General features: G+C 50.1%; 1 protein-coding gene across 5 annotated transcripts in view; it reads right to left on the bottom strand.

Moving 5' to 3' along the window:
• Positions 1 to 156: 156 nt before the first annotated feature.
• The window catches only part of map3k13 (mitogen-activated protein kinase kinase kinase 13), a 28,048-nt gene continuing 8,584 nt past the window's right edge, over positions 157 to 19,620 (bottom strand). For 3 of the 5 annotated variants that reach the window (XM_076040190.1, XM_076040191.1, XM_076040192.1), the window contains 13 exons: positions 9,402 to 10,099; positions 8,463 to 8,646; positions 8,135 to 8,326; positions 7,106 to 7,264; positions 6,772 to 6,930; positions 6,514 to 6,622; positions 6,295 to 6,404; positions 6,087 to 6,203; positions 5,410 to 5,553; positions 4,485 to 5,259; positions 4,343 to 4,413; positions 3,924 to 4,215; positions 157 to 3,601 (listed from right to left, as the gene is read on the bottom strand). In XM_076040190.1, coding sequence (XP_075896305.1) covers positions 3,500 to 3,601; positions 3,924 to 4,215; positions 4,343 to 4,413; positions 4,485 to 5,259; positions 5,410 to 5,553; positions 6,087 to 6,203; positions 6,295 to 6,404; positions 6,514 to 6,622; positions 6,772 to 6,930; positions 7,106 to 7,264; positions 8,135 to 8,326; positions 8,463 to 8,646; positions 9,402 to 10,026 — 3,039 coding nt within the window. In that variant the 5' untranslated portion in view covers positions 10,027 to 10,099 and the 3' untranslated portion in view covers positions 157 to 3,499. Of the gene's footprint in view, positions 3,602 to 3,923; positions 4,216 to 4,342; positions 4,414 to 4,484; positions 5,260 to 5,409; positions 5,554 to 6,086; positions 6,204 to 6,294; positions 6,405 to 6,513; positions 6,623 to 6,771; positions 6,931 to 7,105; positions 7,265 to 8,134; positions 8,327 to 8,462; positions 8,647 to 9,401; positions 10,100 to 12,578; positions 12,801 to 17,320; positions 17,570 to 19,620 lie in introns of those variants that run through there. The other 2 variants (XM_076040193.1, XM_076040194.1) reach the window with 2 other exon arrangements.

The following is a 19,620-nucleotide window of genomic DNA, read 5'->3' as shown; positions in this document are numbered from 1 at the left end:
AGCAATCTTTAGTACCCATTGCTACAAAACAGCAACAACAATTTATATCGATGCTGTGAAAATACAATCAGGTAAACTTAATTTTAGCCATTGCAGATGAGACAAGAAAAAAATAAATTAATGCGTGTGGGGAAAAAAGACACAGATCTCAGTGTGTTGGGTACAGTACATCAGCATTTATTCCATGCAGTTCGTTGCTCTGATTTTATTCTCCCAGATATCCATTGCACTGTACACTGAATAGTATGGGAAAATGACAGGATTGGTAGATCTTAATGCCGTTCAACAACAACAGGGAGCTGAAAATAAGTGACAAAGAAACAGCTCTTTGACACATGGGAAGTGATATCCATCGTTAGAGATAACGTCACAGAAACTCAAATGTAAGTAACTGGTGTTTCAATTCCAAATGACAGGAAGGGAACTCTGCAGAAGGACAGAAGCCAGCGTTGTGTGTGCATTAAAATCTCTTTGACCCTGCTGTGACATCTCGCTGACTCTTTCATCCTTATGCTATATGATTCCCTAATGCTTTGTCACGATAATAAAAACTCAAGGAACAAAACCACTTATTGGTGTTAAGCCTATGAAGTTAGCAATGATCTAAATGAAAAATGGTCCCCTGCAGGATAAAAAAAGATTAAGAAACTGATAACGTTGCAGTGATATGATGATGACTTTGTTCTACATACAAATACTGTCCCTCTTTCAATACAATTTCATTGTGCTTTCTTTCAATAATACTTTTAGGGGAAGAAAACAAAGGTCATGATATATCTAAAGCTGCATGAAAAATTAAAAAGAACACTTACCATTCATTCAAAAAAATAAAATAAATTAAGAAATAATCATGTAGGCCAGCTACAAAAAAAAAAAAAGAAAAATCATAATTAAATTAAAACTAAACAATCGTACTTCACAGGATACATGTCAGAGAGACAATGGTATGAACTGCTCAATAAGATCACCCCGTCATTACGGGACGCTCGGTTATTTCACAAAAGTAAACAGGACTTAGAAATGGTAGAAGGAGGCAGGAGGAAAGGCAGCAGCTGCGTTCAGAACAAGGTTGTAGGCCTTCAAAGCAAAAAAAAAAAAGATAATTTTTTTTAAAATCCATTGCGAAAGATCAACAATGTGCAACTCAGATCCTGGTGAGATCAAAACAGCCTTCAAAAAAGAATATAAAACTTCAATGAGGAGCCTACAATGTGTGGACTTTTCCCCTGTCGGTACAGTACTCATTTCTGTCCAGCACACCACAGACCCTGCAAGTGTTCAATACTGATGTAAGATGCATCTTCCTGCTCAATTTTCGGTCACCTCAACACACACACACACACACACACACACACACACACACACACACACACACACACACACACACACACGCACACACACACACACGCGCGCGCACGCACACACGCACGCACGCACAGGAGCGCGGCGCTCTGGTCGGAGCTGTGCGATTACGTTACGGAGAGGACAGAGATGGATTACGTTACATTTACAGATATTTATATACAGAAGTAACTAACACTGAGATGAGGTTGGGGAAAAAACAAAAAACAAACCAAGAGCAACTTCATCTGCCCCGTGGCCTTGTCTCTGGCTTATATTCCTAACGTAGAAGCCGTCTGCATACACTTGAGCTGACATCTTGACATCATTTAATTCAACCCTGGCTGGCTTTATTTGGAACCGCAAAGTCATTAAGGTAGTTTGAGAAACACTCTAAGTGGGATTAAAATGACAACACGTTTGTGCAGATGCAGTATCCCTTTCCAAAGACAGCGAGTCAAAAAAAAAAGCAATATTGCTGGGATTCCTTGGAACTTTATAGTCAATGGACACGGGGAACAAATGACTCCTACCCCTCGTACCCATGATGAAAAAAAGCAACAAAAGGAACAGAGTGTCAATGAAAGTTTTGCCATCTAGTAGCTGTTTTTTTCTTATATTGCACCTGCTCTCAAACAGCAACACAAAACCTGAGCGTCAAAATGTGAAAAACACAAGTTCACAAAAAAAGGGAAAGTGTGAAAAAAAATAAACCTTTACAATTAGCAATCTAGTCCATGCAACGTGTCTAAGCAGCTGGATTTCCCTGCATCCTGAGCGAGCATCTTTTAGCACCTGAGCCCAACCTTCATTATTGCCGTTTTGTTTTTTCCCCCCGCAGCAGCAGTCGCGCGACGAGCGTTCCCGACATTAGAATTTACCCTGCTAGAAAAATGGTTTATAGGAGAGAAGCTGCTCCAGACTGATTTCAATAAAAAGGGATACTGCACCCAGACTGCGACCGAAGCGCCCCCTGCACGCAGTTGATCGCAACAGCCACGACGGCGTTGAACATCAAGGCTATATCATCTGTATTCACAACATGTGCCGCTCAAAGGGAGACACCTCCAACCCCACGCAAGAATTGGTCCTGTACAGATTCTCACAGTCCTCCACACAAACCTGAGATGAGATTTTAAAAAGGGCGATGTCTTAACGGAGGAGGTGGGGGGGGAGGTCTTTGGGTTTCCTTCGTGCACAAACACTGACATACACGCACGCGCTTATCTCTCCCTTCTGATTGACGATGGCGATGACGTCGGCGTGTCCCGAGGACGGACGTGCTGGGAAAAGAGTGAGAAGAAGCCTCTGTCGTTGTCGTTTTGTTTTCTTTTTCTTTTTTTCCGCCGCTGTCGCTCCACATGCATCGCTTGGAGAGTTCAGTGGGGCAACGCCGACGACGACACACATGTGGCGCGTGTTTCCAGGACAGGGGAGGGTTTGTGGCTGAGAGGCAAGTTGTTCATGCTGGTGTTCACATGTTGTTGTTTTGTTTTGTTTTTTTTTCCTTTTTCAATGGATCCTCCGCCCCGCCACTACCGACTTACTATCATGGGGACGGGATGCGGGTGGGCGACGCAGGGAGGGACCGGGCTCTGTGTTGTAAACTCATGATAGAGAAAGTCAGGCTTTCGTTATGAAGGAGTCCTTTTGATGGTATACCGTTTTTAATTCACAGTCCTCCAGATGACCAGGAGCGGCCGCAGTCAGGTCGCAGCACAGCCACTTCATCGCCATCATCCGCACCTTCATTTAATCACAGTCTCTTCCCCACACAGTTTATTATCCTCTGTCGTTTGGACCAAAGAATATATATATAGAAGTCCTGTATTTTCCTTCAAAACTCAGACAAAAATAAATTATGAATGTTACACTGTCTACTGTACATTATCATTCAAAAGTAGGGGCGGGAGGGGGATCCCTGCCATGGGTTGCCTGGGTGCTGTGCTGGAGATGAGGGAGGCTGGGATTTACAAAAGGAAAAGGAGGGCGTTTGAAGTGGGATCTGGGAGAGATTGCATGAGGCTTTTGCTTATGAGGGAGCTTTGTTTACGACGTTTGTCCTCTTATTGCTGTATTTCCTGCAGGGGCACAGTGTCGCACGGTGGCCTCCAGGCAAAAACAGACGCAAGCCCTGGGACTGGCGGGGGGTGGGGTTTCACCACGAGGAGGGCGCCCCCACTTTGTTGTTCCTGATGGTGGCGTCGGAGCACTCGGCTTCCGATGAGTCACAATCTGAGTCCCCGAACTGAAGTGGATTCTGGAGGGGGAAACACCGAGAAACATCAGCACTGATCTACGACAAACTGACAACAACTTTAAAAACTTTATTCTTTAATTGGATCGAAGACTGGGGGGAAAAAATAACAAATTGGCACATCTAAAATGTAAATGGGTTGTTTGTTACTCATAAGCAGCTGATGGCATTGGCAAAATCGGTTACATGCATCATCAATATCAGTGAACATATTTTTACTTAAATCAAGGGGTGCTAAAGTCTGCGCTACAAGTGTAATTTGTGCTAAATCTATTGAGATTCAGTCTGAACTGGTTGTTGAGATTCCCACTGAGACCGTGTTTACCTCGTAACTGTGTTCGTCTGAGCACAGCTTCCCCAGCGAGATCTGGGTCTTCACCCGGCGGACGGCGCACTCCTTGTCGGAGAGGCCGTCCGACTGGGTGGAGATGTCGATGGGGATGTCTGGCGTGTGCGACAGCAGCTCGTCCAGGTGCTCCTCCTGGCTGGTGCTCATCCTCTCCAGGGGCCCGCTGTGGGAGTGGTCGCTGGTGTTCCCCTCCTCGCCGTCCGACACCGACAGGTTCTCCGAGCTGAAGGTGGAGTAGGACTGAAAGCTGCTCATGCACCGATGAGGTCTAAGGACAAGAAAAAGATTGACGTCAGTGCTCCGTAATGATAGAAAGACACGATGTTGAACTCTCTTTCGCAGAACAGAACGGCGGTCACAGAAAAGTAAAGTTTGCCGCGGCCGACTGCGTGTACCTCGGTCTCCTTGGAAACTCCACTTCGCTGTCAACCTCCCCCTCTTCCTCCTCTGATGACTCATCTCCGCCCTGCAAGAGAGGTGCTTTCAGCAAACCTGGCACGGCTCGACACATCACGACTGCACTGCAGCTGCACTCACCTTCCGCAGAGGCCTGAGGCTGCTGCGGGCCGCGGCCGTGGGCAGCGGCAGAGCGTGTTGGCCCGCCTCGTCCTCCTGCGTCTCGGGCCTCTTCGTGGCGGCCTCGTCGTCCGAGGCTGGGTCTTTGCTCGGGGAGCCGGCCGACGCCGTGGCCTCCTGGGTGCTGGGCAGCAAGTAGTTGGGCAACCCCGGACGGCTGGGCGCAGGGGGGGTCTCCTGACAGTGCAGGCAGCCGGGGAATGGGTGCGCCTGGCAGCAGGGGCAGAGGGAGCTGGCGCCTGGGACGCCGGGGTTGGAGCCGGTGGACGGAGTCCTCTGACGCGTGTCTGCGTCCACGGCGGTGGAGATGAGGTCGGGACTGGAGCCGGACACACGGCGCTGCAGGTGGTCCGTCTGGGGGCTGCGCAGGGCGGCGGCGGGGCCAAAGTAGCGCAGGTTGTTGGCACAGTTGACGACGGCCTGCTCGCGGCCCTTCAGCGGGAGGAAGGGGCCTTCGGCAGGCGGGGGTTGGTGGTGGTGGTGGTGGTGGAGGAGGGGGTGGGGAGGGAACTGCTGCTCCTGAAGGGACTGGGTGTCCTCGGGCACCCCGACCACGGGCCTCAGCGCGCCCAGGAACTCGCCGTGGCTGCCTTTGCTGTTGGCGCGGCGGTGGCGAGGCTTGCTCCGGTAGCGCGGCTTGCCGGGGGGCGTGGACACCTTGGGGCTCGCCGCCAGCGGCGACGGCGAGGGGAGAGAGTCGACGCTGGGGATCCCGTCAGAACGGAGCAAATCTGGCCTGCAAGTCACAGCGAAATGTGAACGGAACGTCTCGCCACATATTAAACACTCATGTAAAGCCTGTCTTTGTGAACACATTCAAGCAAGGAAGATTGATATTACTGATTAATAATACTTTCTTTTGGCAACAGTCATCAGTGAGTTATACCTTTTTGGCTGTGGCATCCCAGGCTTGTGAGACATGCTTCCTTTCTTCTTGATGAGCTTCTCTACAGCGTTGGACCTCACTATGGGTCTCACCAGGTGGCGCTTGTACGTCCCGGGATACTTCTTCTCCACCGCTTGCTCTCTCCTGTCAGGAAAGGCCATTTGAGTTTGGTTGAATGATGTCATACAGAGTTGCGGTCAAAAGTAGAACTTTTAAAATTGCGTGCACACTTTTCAGTTGTCTTAATTTGCATTGAGCAGCTTAAGCACACGTGCACGTTGCAGTAGGCAACAGCAAAACATGCATAATCCAAAATGAATCCATACAGATGGAGAAAAAAACTGGTCAAAGAATTTGTGAAAAATGAAAAGGGTATGAGGTGACATTTATATCTGAGCAAAGATGAGAAGGATGTGTGATATGACTCAGAAAAGTGCCCGATTGTCTTGTAAACTATGCAAGCTGCTCAGAAACGGTGACTCGTCCTCTTCTGTTCTTCTCACTTGCTGAACGGGCCGGGTTTTGCAAAAGCCACTCTCACATAATTTCAGATATTTACTGAACCGAAATGCTATTTACAAAATGGCAGTAATTGCCCATAGTGAAAGAAAAGGGAAGGATGACTGGGCGGCCAACATGCAGTTTCTCTACTTAAGAGAACAACTTTCTTGACGTACTTCATGAGGTCCTTCTCTCGGACCTCCAGCTGCAGCATGATGGCACCAAGCTCCATGTAGAGGTTGTTGGCCCTCTCCAGCTTCCTCTCATAGTGCTCCCGGATATCCAGCGCATGCCTGAAAAAGGAAATGCACAAAAATCTCCTCAGGGGTGGGCAAAATGTTTGCCTTTCTCTCCCTTCCCTTACGGTTTCCTCTCGGCGCTCACCTGAGTTCATCGCGCCTGCGTCGGATCAGCTCCTCGTCCAGCCTGTGGATGCAGGTGCCCTCGCTCTTGATCTTCTCAAAATGTTTCTTCACTTCCTCCCTCCACTCCGACTGTAATACGACAAGACGACAATCAGGCGAAGTTAACTCAACGGTTCATTGTCGTTGTCATTGAGCTGTCGTTGTTGTGTTGTTGTGCTTTCCTCCAAGTAGCACAAACCTGAGACTTGAAGTACGTCTCCTGAGGAGCTCCCAGGACATCAGCGGAGGCGATGTCGAGGTGAAGCAGGATCTGTCGAAATGAGGGCCGATTCCTGGGTTTGCCTTGCCTTGAAATCAGCAACAAGCAGGGTGGATGGTTGATTCAAACAGCGAGAATCAGAAACACAGGCTGAACGTTACAGTTGTTTAATCCGTAAGAAGATATGAACCCACTATTACAGCCCATAATACTGGACATAGAGTGAGATAGAATTACCAAGTTTGTTTCATGAGGATTTTGAAGCCGTCTGGGCAGGTGGAGGGGACAGGAAGGTGGAGACTGTTGCTGCCGACACCCCAGATGATGGCGGACGAGTCTACGTCTTTGTAGGGAATTTCACCAGTCAGCAGTTCCCATAACACAACTCCAAAGGACCTGTAGCACACGAGTAAAGAAAGCAAGTTTCACTGAAGAGAAATCAACCATCTCACAAAATATCAGCTCTGTTGTCTATTATAATACTCTAATTAATCATTTAAACTGTGACTCTACACAACTTTAATGTGGCTTAAATAATTTAAATCATCTAGCAAAAAGTGAAAATGCTCACCAGATGTCAACTTTTTCAGACACAGGTTCATTCCGGATGACCTCTGGGGCCATCCAGGCCACCGTTCCCGCGAATGACATCTTTGTACTTTTGTCACTGAGCTCTTTGGACGTTCCAAAGTCAGAGATTTTCACAGTGTCATTCTGCGTGACCAAAACACTGTAACGGACACAAAGAGAAGAAGGGACATCGGGTTTTATGCACAGGGGTCAAACTGTTTGCTTGAGATCACCAGGAGAATTGTAGAAGGTCCTAATTCTCAGGCAGCCCCGGAGGCATTCAAGAGTTATTAAAAGGATCATGTTACTTTGATCGAAAAGCCGACTAAATTTAATCCACAACAGATGACCTGGGTTGAACCACTCTGGCCGCGCCAAGTTTTTCTTGTGACATTCCACTGGGTTTAAAGCCGTTTTTTTTAAGCATTTCAATTTAGGCCTGTAAGACTCAGCTGCTATAGAAGCACAATTCCGCATCTGAGTCACCACCATTATCCAAATGAGACTGACCTTTCAAGTGCATTCAGCGTGCTATCATTCTGCTGACTAACGTGGTGTTAAGCGCTGCTGCGGCATGATGATATTGATTAGGGAAACAGCGCTGGGGAGGACGAGGCGGGACACAGCCTGGCTCTTATATTGAGGCAACATTCAGAAATACCGAGAATGATGTTTGTGTTCTACATCGAAGTATGCAGAGTAGAAAGGGCGGATTGTTCCCGCCGCTCTGGGCTAAAAAACTCAGACGAGGCCGTCGGGCTGTTTTCCTCCGATTTAAAGATCAGCTGCTGCACAGCAGTGACAGAACAAGAGAATACACTGTGCTGTCTGATGGGCAGAACGATCACCTTTGCTGCTTGCATGCACTGCCGATACAATCCAACTGTTTATCTACTGCACCTTAACGCAACATTAAATTCAGTTTTATGAGGCTAACTAAAGAGTTATTTTACATTATAGAAGCATTGCACACGATGAACAAAAAAACCCTCGTTGTATCTTTCAATGCAGACAAATAGAGAGGACTCACTTCGGAGACTTGAGATCTCTGTGAATGATCTTGTGCAGGTGAAGGTAGTTCATGCCGCTTGCGATGCCGGAAGCCCAGTCCACCAGCATCCTGGGCGTCACTTTCCTCCCGGCCCTCAGCACCTCATACAGTTGGCCCTGTGCACAGTACTCCATGATGATGCAGTAGCAAGGTGCCTGCGTGCACACGCCCCTGGGTTGGACAAAACGCAAGGGATGACTTTACGGGACACTGCAAGCAAACACAACTGGAACTCTGGAGCTCCATCAGGTCACACAATAATAAATATGAATGGGTGAAACGCAAAAGCTCGGGGTTGCGGACTTACTTGAAGCTAATGATATTTGGGTGCTTGAGCTTTCGCAGGTGTTTGATGTCCGTCTCCTTCTGCTCCCGCACCTTCTTGATGGCCACCTCCTCGGAGCGGAACTTGCCCAGGAAGACGGCCCCTTGCGCACCGCTGCCCAACCACTGCAACTCTGAGATCTCCTCAAACGGAACCTCCCACATGTCTAAAGAGGGATGACATTATGTCACATTTAAAGCAAGATATTATTACATATTTTGCAGCATAAAATAAAAGTATGCCATTAAGTAGATGTTGAATTAGTTTGGAAATTTACTGATGGATTGGTGTGTATCCATCAAACAAAAGTCTTTGGACATTTCTGATTGTGATCTGTCTGCACAGCCAACAAAAAAAACAGTGAAGGAGCCCTTTAAAGCCATCTCCTCTGAGAAGTGTGCGGTACCGCAGAACTAAATATTTTCAGCAAAATAAACACCCCAAAAGCACGTGTAGCTATTTTCAAGCCGTACCAAATGATCTTAAAGCCAAATCCCAGTGGGTGCACACTGTCTATAACTGTCTTTAACAGTGAGTCACATGCAGCTCCATCCTCTCATGTGGTTTGGAGAGGAGCGTGGTGAGTAAGTTATCCCGCTTAAAATTACCAGCCCACCTCATTCAGACATGAGCTGACCGAGCTCAGCGCCCAGCCCAGTTCTGTCTGAGCTCCACTCGTATCCTGTGGCCTCTGTGTCCACTTTCTACCGGCAGCCTTGGAGCAAAGGTAAAGCTACCTCCACCGTGACCTCAATTCAAACTGACGTGCGCGCGGCATCAACCGACAACAGAACAAGGGGGCCGTTGGAGCTGAGGACGGCTGTTGAGTTACGGTTTCAGATCGGGAAAAGTAGGATAGACTTAGCGTCTGTTCTCTTAGAATGCTTTGGGACATTTGGAAAGAACTAAATCAGAACCAACCTTGCTGCTGTAGCTTATATTCTGTGGAGTAGGTCTTCCCTATGATGTTCCACACAGGGCGGAGACACCCAAACAGGCCCTCTAGGAAGCCGCCAGAGCCTGGGCCGGCTCTGTGGAAGTGCAGCTTGATGTCGTCGGGGTGGTTGGGCTGGCACGGTCTCCCCTCCTCGTTGTGGTGCAGGGGACAGTCCCCCTCCCTGCCGTGCTCCTCCATCCCACTGCCGCAGCCGTGATCGCAGGAGGCGGGCGACCCCGCGTCCTCATGGTCCTGCTCCTGCAGCTGGAGAACGCTGTTCTCAAAGTGCCGGCCCTCGCGCGTCGAGTCCACGCTCAATGCAATGTTCGGGGGACTCGTGCCGCTCAGCATCGACTCCTCGTCCTGGCCGGGCGTCAGCAGCGTCGGCAGAGGGACGGGCAGGTGCGTGGGCGGGGCCAGGTCCGTGATGATCTGCGGGGACGGGTTGGACGGGGAAACCGGAGGCGGCTGGGAGTTGGGCGAGTTTTGCTTCTTCATGGCGTCCCCGACCACGGTGAGTTTGAGCTCCTCCTTCAGCTTGCCCACCAGCAGACTGGGGCAGGAAGTCCAGGAGAGCACCTCGGGGGAGCTGCCCATGGTGTCATGCATGTGTATAGGCTTCCCCGGTCAGGTTGAGTTGGCCGCCTCCTAAACTGTGGTCCGTCTCAAAGCTTGAATTCACCTGCAGAGTCAAGAAAAAACAGTAGGAGATCAGTTAGCGAACGAGACATGGGAAAGGTGACTTTTCAGTCAGAATCTACTTAACCAATAGTTATTAACAATAGTATGCCTCTGGTCTGTAATTTTTTCAAATCCTTTGTGATGTCACGAGGGGCAGTGACCACACCCCCGGCAACATGCTTGTGCCACTGAATGAGGCTACCTCATGCTGGCCGCTTTGATTTTGAATCTCAGCTGAACCAGGATTAAAAAAAATAAAGTTCTGACAATGGGTATATTGTAAGATGGCTCATGCTAATGCTAGAAAAGGAATGGAAGCTGAGGCAGACCCCATTCCATGACTGTAGATGTCTCTGCTACAATTCAAACACGACTAACTGTTACCAGGGGACTGTGGTGCTTCCACAAAGAAAAATGCAATCCTCTCATTTCCTCTCATACATCTGGGATTTAGAGAGCTTAAGTTAATGATGATTATTTTTAAACTAAGGGGCGCGCCACCAATGCGGAAAGAGGTTACGGAAATATCGGATTTAAAATCAGCGCGGAAGACGGAGAGGTGGTAAACGACGGACGAGGCCTAATAATGCAATTCTAGGAAAATTCTGGGAAGCGCAGTGGCTCTAAACCAATCACAGACACAGACACGCACGGAGGGAGGCTTTACCATGTGCTCGGTGGGCCGGTAACAGTATAGTCGGGGATTAAAAGTCTTGCTGTGTATTAGGACTGAGAGCCAAACATCTGGCACACGCAGCCCATCCCGGTTGCTTAACCCGGCGGTTCAGCCATCGTCCCAAAGCCCAGCTGACAGTAAACACACTAGTTTATTAGTTTAGTGACTGAATCACATGACGAAAATCTGCGCCACCTTAATCTGCCTATTTTGGTTGCATAAGGCTTTTCAGAACTTTCTTTTTTTTTTCCTGGCCTCACCTCACCAGCTACAGCCACACATATTGCAGTAAAAAGCTGAACTACAAGGAAACGAGATACCGCCGGGACTTTGCACCTCGGTGCCGATAGGCCTATTTTACCCCTTACAACTTCTTCATTTCATGCCCGTGATGTAAGATCTTGTGCCTTACGAGAAAGAACGGCGTCACATTCGACATATAATAAAGGTAAGTCTGAGGTTGCCAAGTCAAAATAGAGCCTTCTGCGTTTTCCGCAAGATTACACAGTGTAACATCTAATCATTCCGATGGCAGGAATGTGTTGTTGCCTCTTCATCTCGGTGTCCAAAGGTCAGATGCGAGTATGTGTGGGTGTAATCGTGTGCAGTGTCTTCCGCTCTGTAGCCCCCTCTTTTTTCCCTTCGTCTTTCAAACACTAACACTGGAAGTTTCCAGATTTGAACGTTTAAATCCGACGCACGGGGGCAGAAAATTGTCCCACCATTGTTTTTTCTTTCTGTTTTTTCAACTGGAGCAAACACTGTTTTTTGGTGAGACTAATAGATGGTCATTTACCCAGTCCGACTATGCATGTTTACTGATCTGGGCAACACTGCGGGCATAAAAAAAAAAAAAAAGGGGAGGCTCTGAATCAACTTTGTTGTGGAAAAAAAAAAGAAGGTTTAATTCTTTTTCCCTTGCAAATTCAAAGGGGCATGGACTTAGAAATCCAATCAAGCGTGAGGAGGGCGGAGGACAAACAGAGAGGGACGATGAGCGGCGAGAGAAAAGGAGACAAACAGAGGCTGTACAGTGGCTACAGTCGGGAACAGAGGATCAAAGTCCAGGAGGGAGGAGACTGACGGGAATCTGTTGCGCAGGCCTTTTCTGAAGAGGAGAGCGCGCTCATAACACGGCCGTCAATAAACTCAGTTTATGTGGTCAATTTTGGGGGGATTCCAACTCAGACTGCCACCACTTCTTCGTGGAACAGGTCGACATTTGCCAGGATGTATCGATCCCTCTGAAGCAGCTAACAGTGCTGCTGAAATATCGACTCCCAACATTGATTCCGGACCACTGCTGGAAAAACGCAGCTCAAGTACTTCCCATCCTGGACACCGGGAGAGAGGAGACAGGGAGAAAGAACTCTCCTGCAAAGACGCAGCGAGACGGTTTCGAGGCACGAGTCCGTTTGTCCACGCGGATGCTGCGCGCGCCGCCACGCCGCGCTCTCCGTCCGTGGTGTGTGCGTGCGTCTGCTGGGGGTAACCCGAGCGCTGTGAGAGTGTAGCGGCTGCCAGGGAGCTCATCTATAATGCAGGGCCGTCTCTAAGCAGGTTGCTGAGAGTGCAGGGGAAGGAGAGAACGCTCTCTCAGGTATCCAATAAATCCGTCCCTTCCACAGGCCCAGACAATCGAGCCGCTCCAGAAGGGGCCCACGGTGTAATTCCACCCGGTGGACGATTGTCGGAGCCGGGGCCCTCTGACGCGAGTTCCCAGTGGGTGGAAGTGGTCCGCTTTGCGAAAACCACGCACAAACAGAAGCAAACAGGCTTTCAGCCCAGCTAACTCGACACTTACTGTGCTTCGCTAATGACTTCTCGCCGGCTTTTCAGAATTCTCTCCTAATTGTTGCCTCTCCGACCAATGACGGGACGCACCAGCATCTGCAGTGCATCCGACACCAGGAAACAGGAAGCAAAACCTTGCGCTCCATTCCATTAATCTATGATGGAAGATCTCCGCCACGCGGCAGAGAATCCCATAAATAATTCCCGCGTCTCATCGAGGAGGAGCAGCGGGTTTAATTTACAAGTCATTTATTTACAGAACTTTTTTTTCTCCCCGAAACTCTGACCATCGAGGTTGTTACGTATTACAGACGAGCATCAGCAGAGGAAACAATGCGGAGAGCTGGATCATATAAAGGAAGAAAGGCGGAGGCGGAAGAGGGGGCAGGGGTTGCAGAGAGCAGAGAAAATGTCATGGGCTCATCCTTTAATCCCTCCACAGGCCTGTAGAAGGAAGCCAGTGCAAACACGGACCTTACACAGCCTTTCCAACACACACACACACACACACACACACACACACACACACACACACACACACACACACACACACACACACACACACACACACACACACACACACACACACACACACATCGCTAGGGAGAAGCACAACATGTCTAGGGCACGTTTGGCATACGAGCTGCACTTTACGAGTGAGTTTGTTCTGTGTGCAGCTGGCCGTGCCTGAGGATCAGATTTAGAAAACATGCCTGCTTACACACACACACACACACACATGCCCGGGGCGTGTCTGGCAGGAAGTGATAATAATCCCCACCGCTGCTGGCCCTCCACTGGGGAAGGGAAGGGTGGTGGTCTGAGGCACCCAGCATTGCTGCGTTCAGATTGGGTTTCAGCAAACTTCCGCCTCACGAAGAGCAGCTGGGCCTCAGTTTTTTTCCTGCCCGTGACCCAGACGAGACCTCTTTACCGCACGCACACGCAGGAGGCGCCGGTCGCATCCGCGCTCGCCACGCGAGCACCGTCATCTGCGTCCCCAACGCTCAGCACGCGCCTCATTAAGGGAAGCCCTGCTGGGGCCCCATGGTGGGGCCCCCCTCCTATCCCACCCGCCCCACTCCTAAGGTGACAGCTGCGCCACCAACAAAGAGCCAATTTAAGGCCCCCGGACCTGCTGCGTCATTCGCACGTTGCCATGTCAACACAGCATCCACCCTGACCTTCTGCTGGCAGTCGCAGCGCACCAGTGCATCCAGATCTGGCCGAGGCTGCGACGGCCTTGAGGTTTTCATCTTTTTTGTACCGGCTGACCTCGCTCATATGGATAAAGCAGAAGGGTAGTTTTCAATTTTGTCAAAGCCAACAGATATCAAAAGCTATCTGTGAGTAAAAAGCAAAAAGAGACAATTAAGGTATATAGCACACAGACACTGTCTTGAAAAAATTAATATTTATGGGCAGTGAAATAAGGAGTCAGACTCAAAAGTTCCTTTAGTTATCGGTCAACACATGCAACATTCTTTAAAAGCAGGTCACAGTTGAACAGATGAAAACGATGGTGTGCACAGACTCTGGACTGCACTGGCCGTTCATCATGTGACGACACGTTATTATGAAACACCAGTCCGACAGCAGACACTGTCAGATCATCGGATTTCTTCCGGGTCATTGAACTTCCATTTCTATCAAAGATTGCTTTACGCACACTGCTGATATTGGCTCCATGGCATCGTCTCATATCACCGAAACACGAAAAGTCAAGGGAGCTGTTTCATGAAAATATGAAAATAAGGATGGAAACAGCTAAAATAAATAAATGGCGATTGAAAGTGCAAACTTCCCTCAGACAGTCAGTGATGGAAAGTGCCAAAGTAGAAAAACGTCTATCTATCTATCTACCTAATATATGTGTGGGCTCAAGTGCAGTCCTCACATCAGTACAATGTTTGAGATATTCCAATGAGAAGCCAATATCCACGTCGATACAAATCCTGACGGGCTGGGGGCCTCGGGAGACGTGACTTTGCCAACAGGGACGCTGCAGTCCTGATCTGATTGTCAGGAAGTGGGCCGATGTCTAAATCAGCTTTCCGCTGCAACGGCGGCCTCCGGTCCTGCTGGGGGGGATTGGACGAGCTGCTGTAGGTGGGAGGAAGTCATAATCTGTCGGTGCGGCGGCAGCAGCAGCAGCAGCAGCAGCAGCAGCAGAGGGCAAAATAAATAAATTCTGGCACAGTGTCCAGGCATCTGCCGTCACGGTGCCGACATTTCCCCATAATCCCTCTTTCTTCACATTCGGAATTCTCCGCAGTGACTCACCTGGCTGGAGGTGAAAGCGAGCCACACACAAATAAAACTAAATAATAATCCCGGGCCGCCCCCTTGCGTGCCGGAATGTTCGGGATAGACGGAGTGGAGCAAACTGGAGCAAGGTCAGAGCAGCTCGCTCCCTGGGGAAAGTGCCAGGTGGGAGCGTCTGAAATTTACCTGCTTTGTTGTGACGGCGGGATTTTTTGTGAAGAGGCGGAGCCTGTGGGAGGCTGGATGAATGAGACTGACTCGAGCGTGCGATCCGGGGCAGCTGTAGTCCAGTCTGTGCCTTAAGAGTCGAGTCGAGTCAAACCGATCAACGCTAGCTGCTCGTTTAAAAAAATTTTCAAAAATGAATGAAAATAGCAATTTGTGCTTGTGTAAATTTCGAGTGAGCAAATTTTGAAGTGAACACATACACACACGCACACACACACACACACACACACACACACACACACACACACACACACACACACACACACACACACACACACACACACACACACACACACACTCTCTCTCTCTCTCTCTCTCTCTCTCTCTCTCTCTCTCTCTCTCTCTCTCTCTCTCTCTCTCTCTCTCTCTCTCTCCCACTCAGTGAGACACGAGCCAGATCTGCACACAGACAGCCTCCTAATATTCTGGCCCCTATCACGCACACTGCGCTCTGAGAAGAGGCAACGTGGCTCGGCTCTATTCAGTCGACACCTGACGAGTTCCAATTTTTCTAAATGTTAACTGAGTTCAAATGGACACCGAGGGATAGGCGGGGGGGATGAATGCGAGCGGACAGCGAGGGACAAGTGGGAGAAGAAGAATAGCTTCTAAGAAGAAGCGCAGGAAGAAAAGCAGATTAAAACGGGGCTGGGGGGGGCGGAAGAAAAGATGTGGAGGGGCGAGTTAGGCAGACAGAGGAGGCACGAGTGGGGGGGGTTGGTGGGTTGGGGGGGGGGGGGGGGTCGAAAGAAGCGGAACGGTGACCGCCGAAAAAGAAAAGAGGACGTCGCTCCTCGGCCTGATGCTGTGCTGAGCTCCGACGGGGGAACGACTCCCAGAGCGACAACAAAGGACACAAGAGGAGCCGGCTCCATGCGCACTGGGCCCGTCTGCCCTGCCTGGGCAGGACACACAGACACACACACACACAGACACACACACTCAAAGGCTGCACACCAGAGCAGCTGCTGCCACAACAATCCCCCTTGTGCTCTTTTATTTGGGGCGGCCTTCCCGGTCTGCCGACAACAAGGAGCCGAGGGGAGAGACAGACGCACAAACAGAGACGCAACAGACGAACGTGGCGACTGGCCGCGGCTGACACCGCGTCTCGTGGACGCGTGGCGACCGGGGGGGGGCGGGCAGTTTGCTGGAGAAACCGATGCTGCGCAACATTGTGTGTTTCTTCTTCTTTCCCCCCCTCCATCCTCCCCCCCCCCCCCCCCCCCCCCGCTGAAGACGGATGGACAGACAGGCAGGCAGGCAGGCAGGCAAAAAAACAAAAAAACAATACACATTAGTGCGCCTGTCAGCTCCTGGGTTCACAACCACTTCTGCTCACTGATAGTGTGCGAGGACAACAACAGAGCACGGCTGTGTTTTCACTTACACTTTATCGTGTGTGCAGAGCTGCGAGAGACTTGAGCGGGCCGATCAAAACACACTTGCACTGTGACGCAAGCAGCGTTATTATCATTTGAGAAAGGACGGATGAGCGAGGGCCGGTTGGATGGATGGATGGATGGATGGATCTCTCTCTGTGTCCCTTCCTCCTCTTTTTCCCCCTCCTCTCCTCTAAAGGCCGGCTGCCGGCTACTCATCCAGCGCAGTTACATAAACACGCTTAGTAGAGGACAGAGGTAGGAGCATAAACACACACACACACACACACACACACACACACACACACACACACACACACACACACACACACACACACACACACACACACACAGGACCGGAGGCAATGTTGCTGTGTATATAGATGCAGGCACCACGACTAAGCATGTGCACGTCAACATGCGTGTCCCGGGTCTGACTGATCATTTAGCTCCTGCCTCTGTGTGTGTTTGTTTGTGTGTGTGTGTGTGTGTGTGTGTGTGTGTGTGTGTGTGTGTGTGTGTGTGTGTTTCTGGTCTGCGCTTTCACCCACATCTCCACCTGCCCTTCACTGAGGGCACCGAGAAGCACTGCATCAAAGAGCAGCAGCAGCAGCAGCAGCAGCAGCAGCAGCAGCAGCAGCGTCACAGCTGAGCCAAAAATAGCTCCTTGCACGCGTCGACGCACGGCCGCGGCGCCGGGACAAAACACACCGACAGCTGATTCCCCACGTAAACAAGCGCACGGCCCGAGCGACGGCCTGCGGCGGGTGACCGCAAATGGACGAGCAGAGAAACGTAAAAAAAAAGAAGAAGAAGAAGAAGAAGAAGAGAAAGAAAACGGTGCGTAGGAATAACAGGTAGACGGCAGGTTACTCACAGGCAGACAGAGCTCAGACTCGCGGTCGCCTCTCGGCTCGGAGGAGAGGAGGGGTAAAAGTGCGGGTCCACCGTCCCGGCGGAAGGAGAAGGAAAAAAAAGAAGCGGGAGGAGAGGCCGGAGAGGAGCAGACATCCCTCCAAGTTCCCCCTCCGCGGCACCTGTGTCGGCTGCGTGGGCGCGCGGCTGGCGGGGCGTGACGGCGGCGCTGAGGAACCTGCTCACGTCACACTTTTCATGAATGGAGCCCTTCTGACGCAGGGAGGACACAGCTCAAAGAGCGGAGGAGGAGGAGGAGGAGGGGGAGGGGCGAGGAGAGTACGGGGGTGGGATGCAGGAGAGGTGGAGCCTCCTGCACTGACTCAGAGTGGGCGGTGCAAAGGAGGGATGAGGAGGAGGAGGAGGAGGAGGAGGAGGAGGAGAAGGATGGGCGGGGAGGGAAGCAGCCAGGAACAGCAGGTTAGGCTGCTGCTGCTGCTGCTGCTGCTGCTGCAGCTCTCTGTAAGTAGGACAGACCGTTTTGTTTTTTTTTTGCACCACAGAAATTCCCTTTGTGCCAAAAACGGTAATCAGCTCTCCCCCCCGCTGTGGCTGAATTATTTCCTGCCCTCCCTCGCGCAGCAATGTAACGTCTGCAAGTCGTTTGCACGCTGAATGACAAACGCCTCCAACGTCGTCGACACATTTCATGGCATTTTACGGCCGGAATTCCAAAAACCCGCCGCAGAACGGAGAAAGAAAAACATAAAACGGTCTCGCAGCAAAGAGGTGGAATCTGCAGACGGAGACGTTTCCCTGGACTGAAACGCTTGAGTCTGAAGCCAGGCGTCTCTTCCTTTTTATCGCTGACTATCAGCGCACTGCTCTCTGTGCACTGACCTGTCCAGCTGTTTCTGGGCATCTCTCAGGGTGTGCAGATGACAGGCTGCCTTCTGTCAGAGAGTCAGTCTGCCTGCATTCACACACACACACACACACACACACACACACACACACACACACACACACACACACACACACACACACACATGCACGCACGCACAGAGGGGGAAACATGGTCAAATATCAAACTGAGGCTGGGCTATTGTTATAGTACTCGGGGATTGGTCTCGGTCTTGAGACCACTTTTTAAAGGTCTCGGTCTCGGACTTGGAGGCATGTTTACTCGGCCTCGTCTTGGTCTCGGACTGGGACGGACTTGGGATTTTTGATCAAGACCGGTCAAGGCTACAATGACAGATAATAGCAAAGAAGAATCCAGCTGCTGCCGTATTACGCTCTGTTTGTGACACCCAGAGTGACACCCTGCCCCCTTATTCCTCGTTAATTTAGGTTTCAATTTTACGAAGAAAAGTTGTTTTCTTGAAAGTGGTTTAAAATAGCTGGCAAAGCAGCAAAATGTTAAGGAAAATTATTAAAAGATACTTGCTGAGAATAGATGTTGCTGTTCCATTGGGAAGCAAACTTGGATTTAAAAAAAGATACTGGTCATTTTTTATGTTTTGCTGTTATTTTTCTTTGATATATATAAGTCTTGGTCTTGTCTCGATACTCTCTAGTCTTGAGAACGTCTTGCTCTCGGTTGGTGCAGTCTTGACTACAACACTAGGCTTGGAGGCTGCACAAATTAAGATTATGCACAGACTGGATGATGTACGACTGAAAGGCCATCAGTGCCGCTTTCCACACGAGTCAACACAACGCCGAAATAAATGAACTGATTTAGACTTAACGGTGTGCAATTCAGACCAGGGGCCCTGTGGGCGGGGGCAGGGGCCAGACGCTCCACCCTCCAGTTTTGGGCCTAAACCTCAGGGGATGATGATGATTATTGGGGAGGGGGAAGGGCTGGTTGGTGGAGGAACAGAGTAATGATGCACAAAGTGCTGGGGGTTGGGGGACCAGTGCCCCGCTGTCTAATCTCAATCGTGCAGCCAAATCCTCAGTGAGTGCCTGAGGAGGGGGTCTGGTATCCCGGGGAGTTGGGTTTGGGGGAGGAGCTCCGAATGCAGACTATAAATGGTGTGAAATGACTTTGAAATGAGTCACAGTGCAGATGGGACGTGAGGCAAAGGTGAACGAGCTGTTTGTTTCATTTGGTCTAAAATCAACACCTCACCTCAGGCACCCAAGCATGGACGTATTATAAGAAGTGGATATCGGACTGGCAATATGGCGGCATGCTGATTTTTCCCAGTGGCCACTCGAGGTAATGCAGCAAAAAAAAAAAAAACAACCACATTTTTCCAAAAAGCTTTTTTCCCATAGACCGCAATACAGAACTAAATGGCTTTAAAACGA

Source organism: Nelusetta ayraudi, unplaced genomic scaffold (genome assembly GCF_046127955.1).
Source record: "Nelusetta ayraudi isolate G7.1 ecotype Tasmania unplaced genomic scaffold, CSIRO-AGI_Nayr_v1 ptg000060l, whole genome shotgun sequence".
NCBI classification, from domain to species: Eukaryota; Metazoa; Chordata; class Actinopteri; order Tetraodontiformes; family Monacanthidae; genus Nelusetta; species Nelusetta ayraudi.
This window is presented reverse-complemented; position numbering and strand designations above follow the sequence as displayed.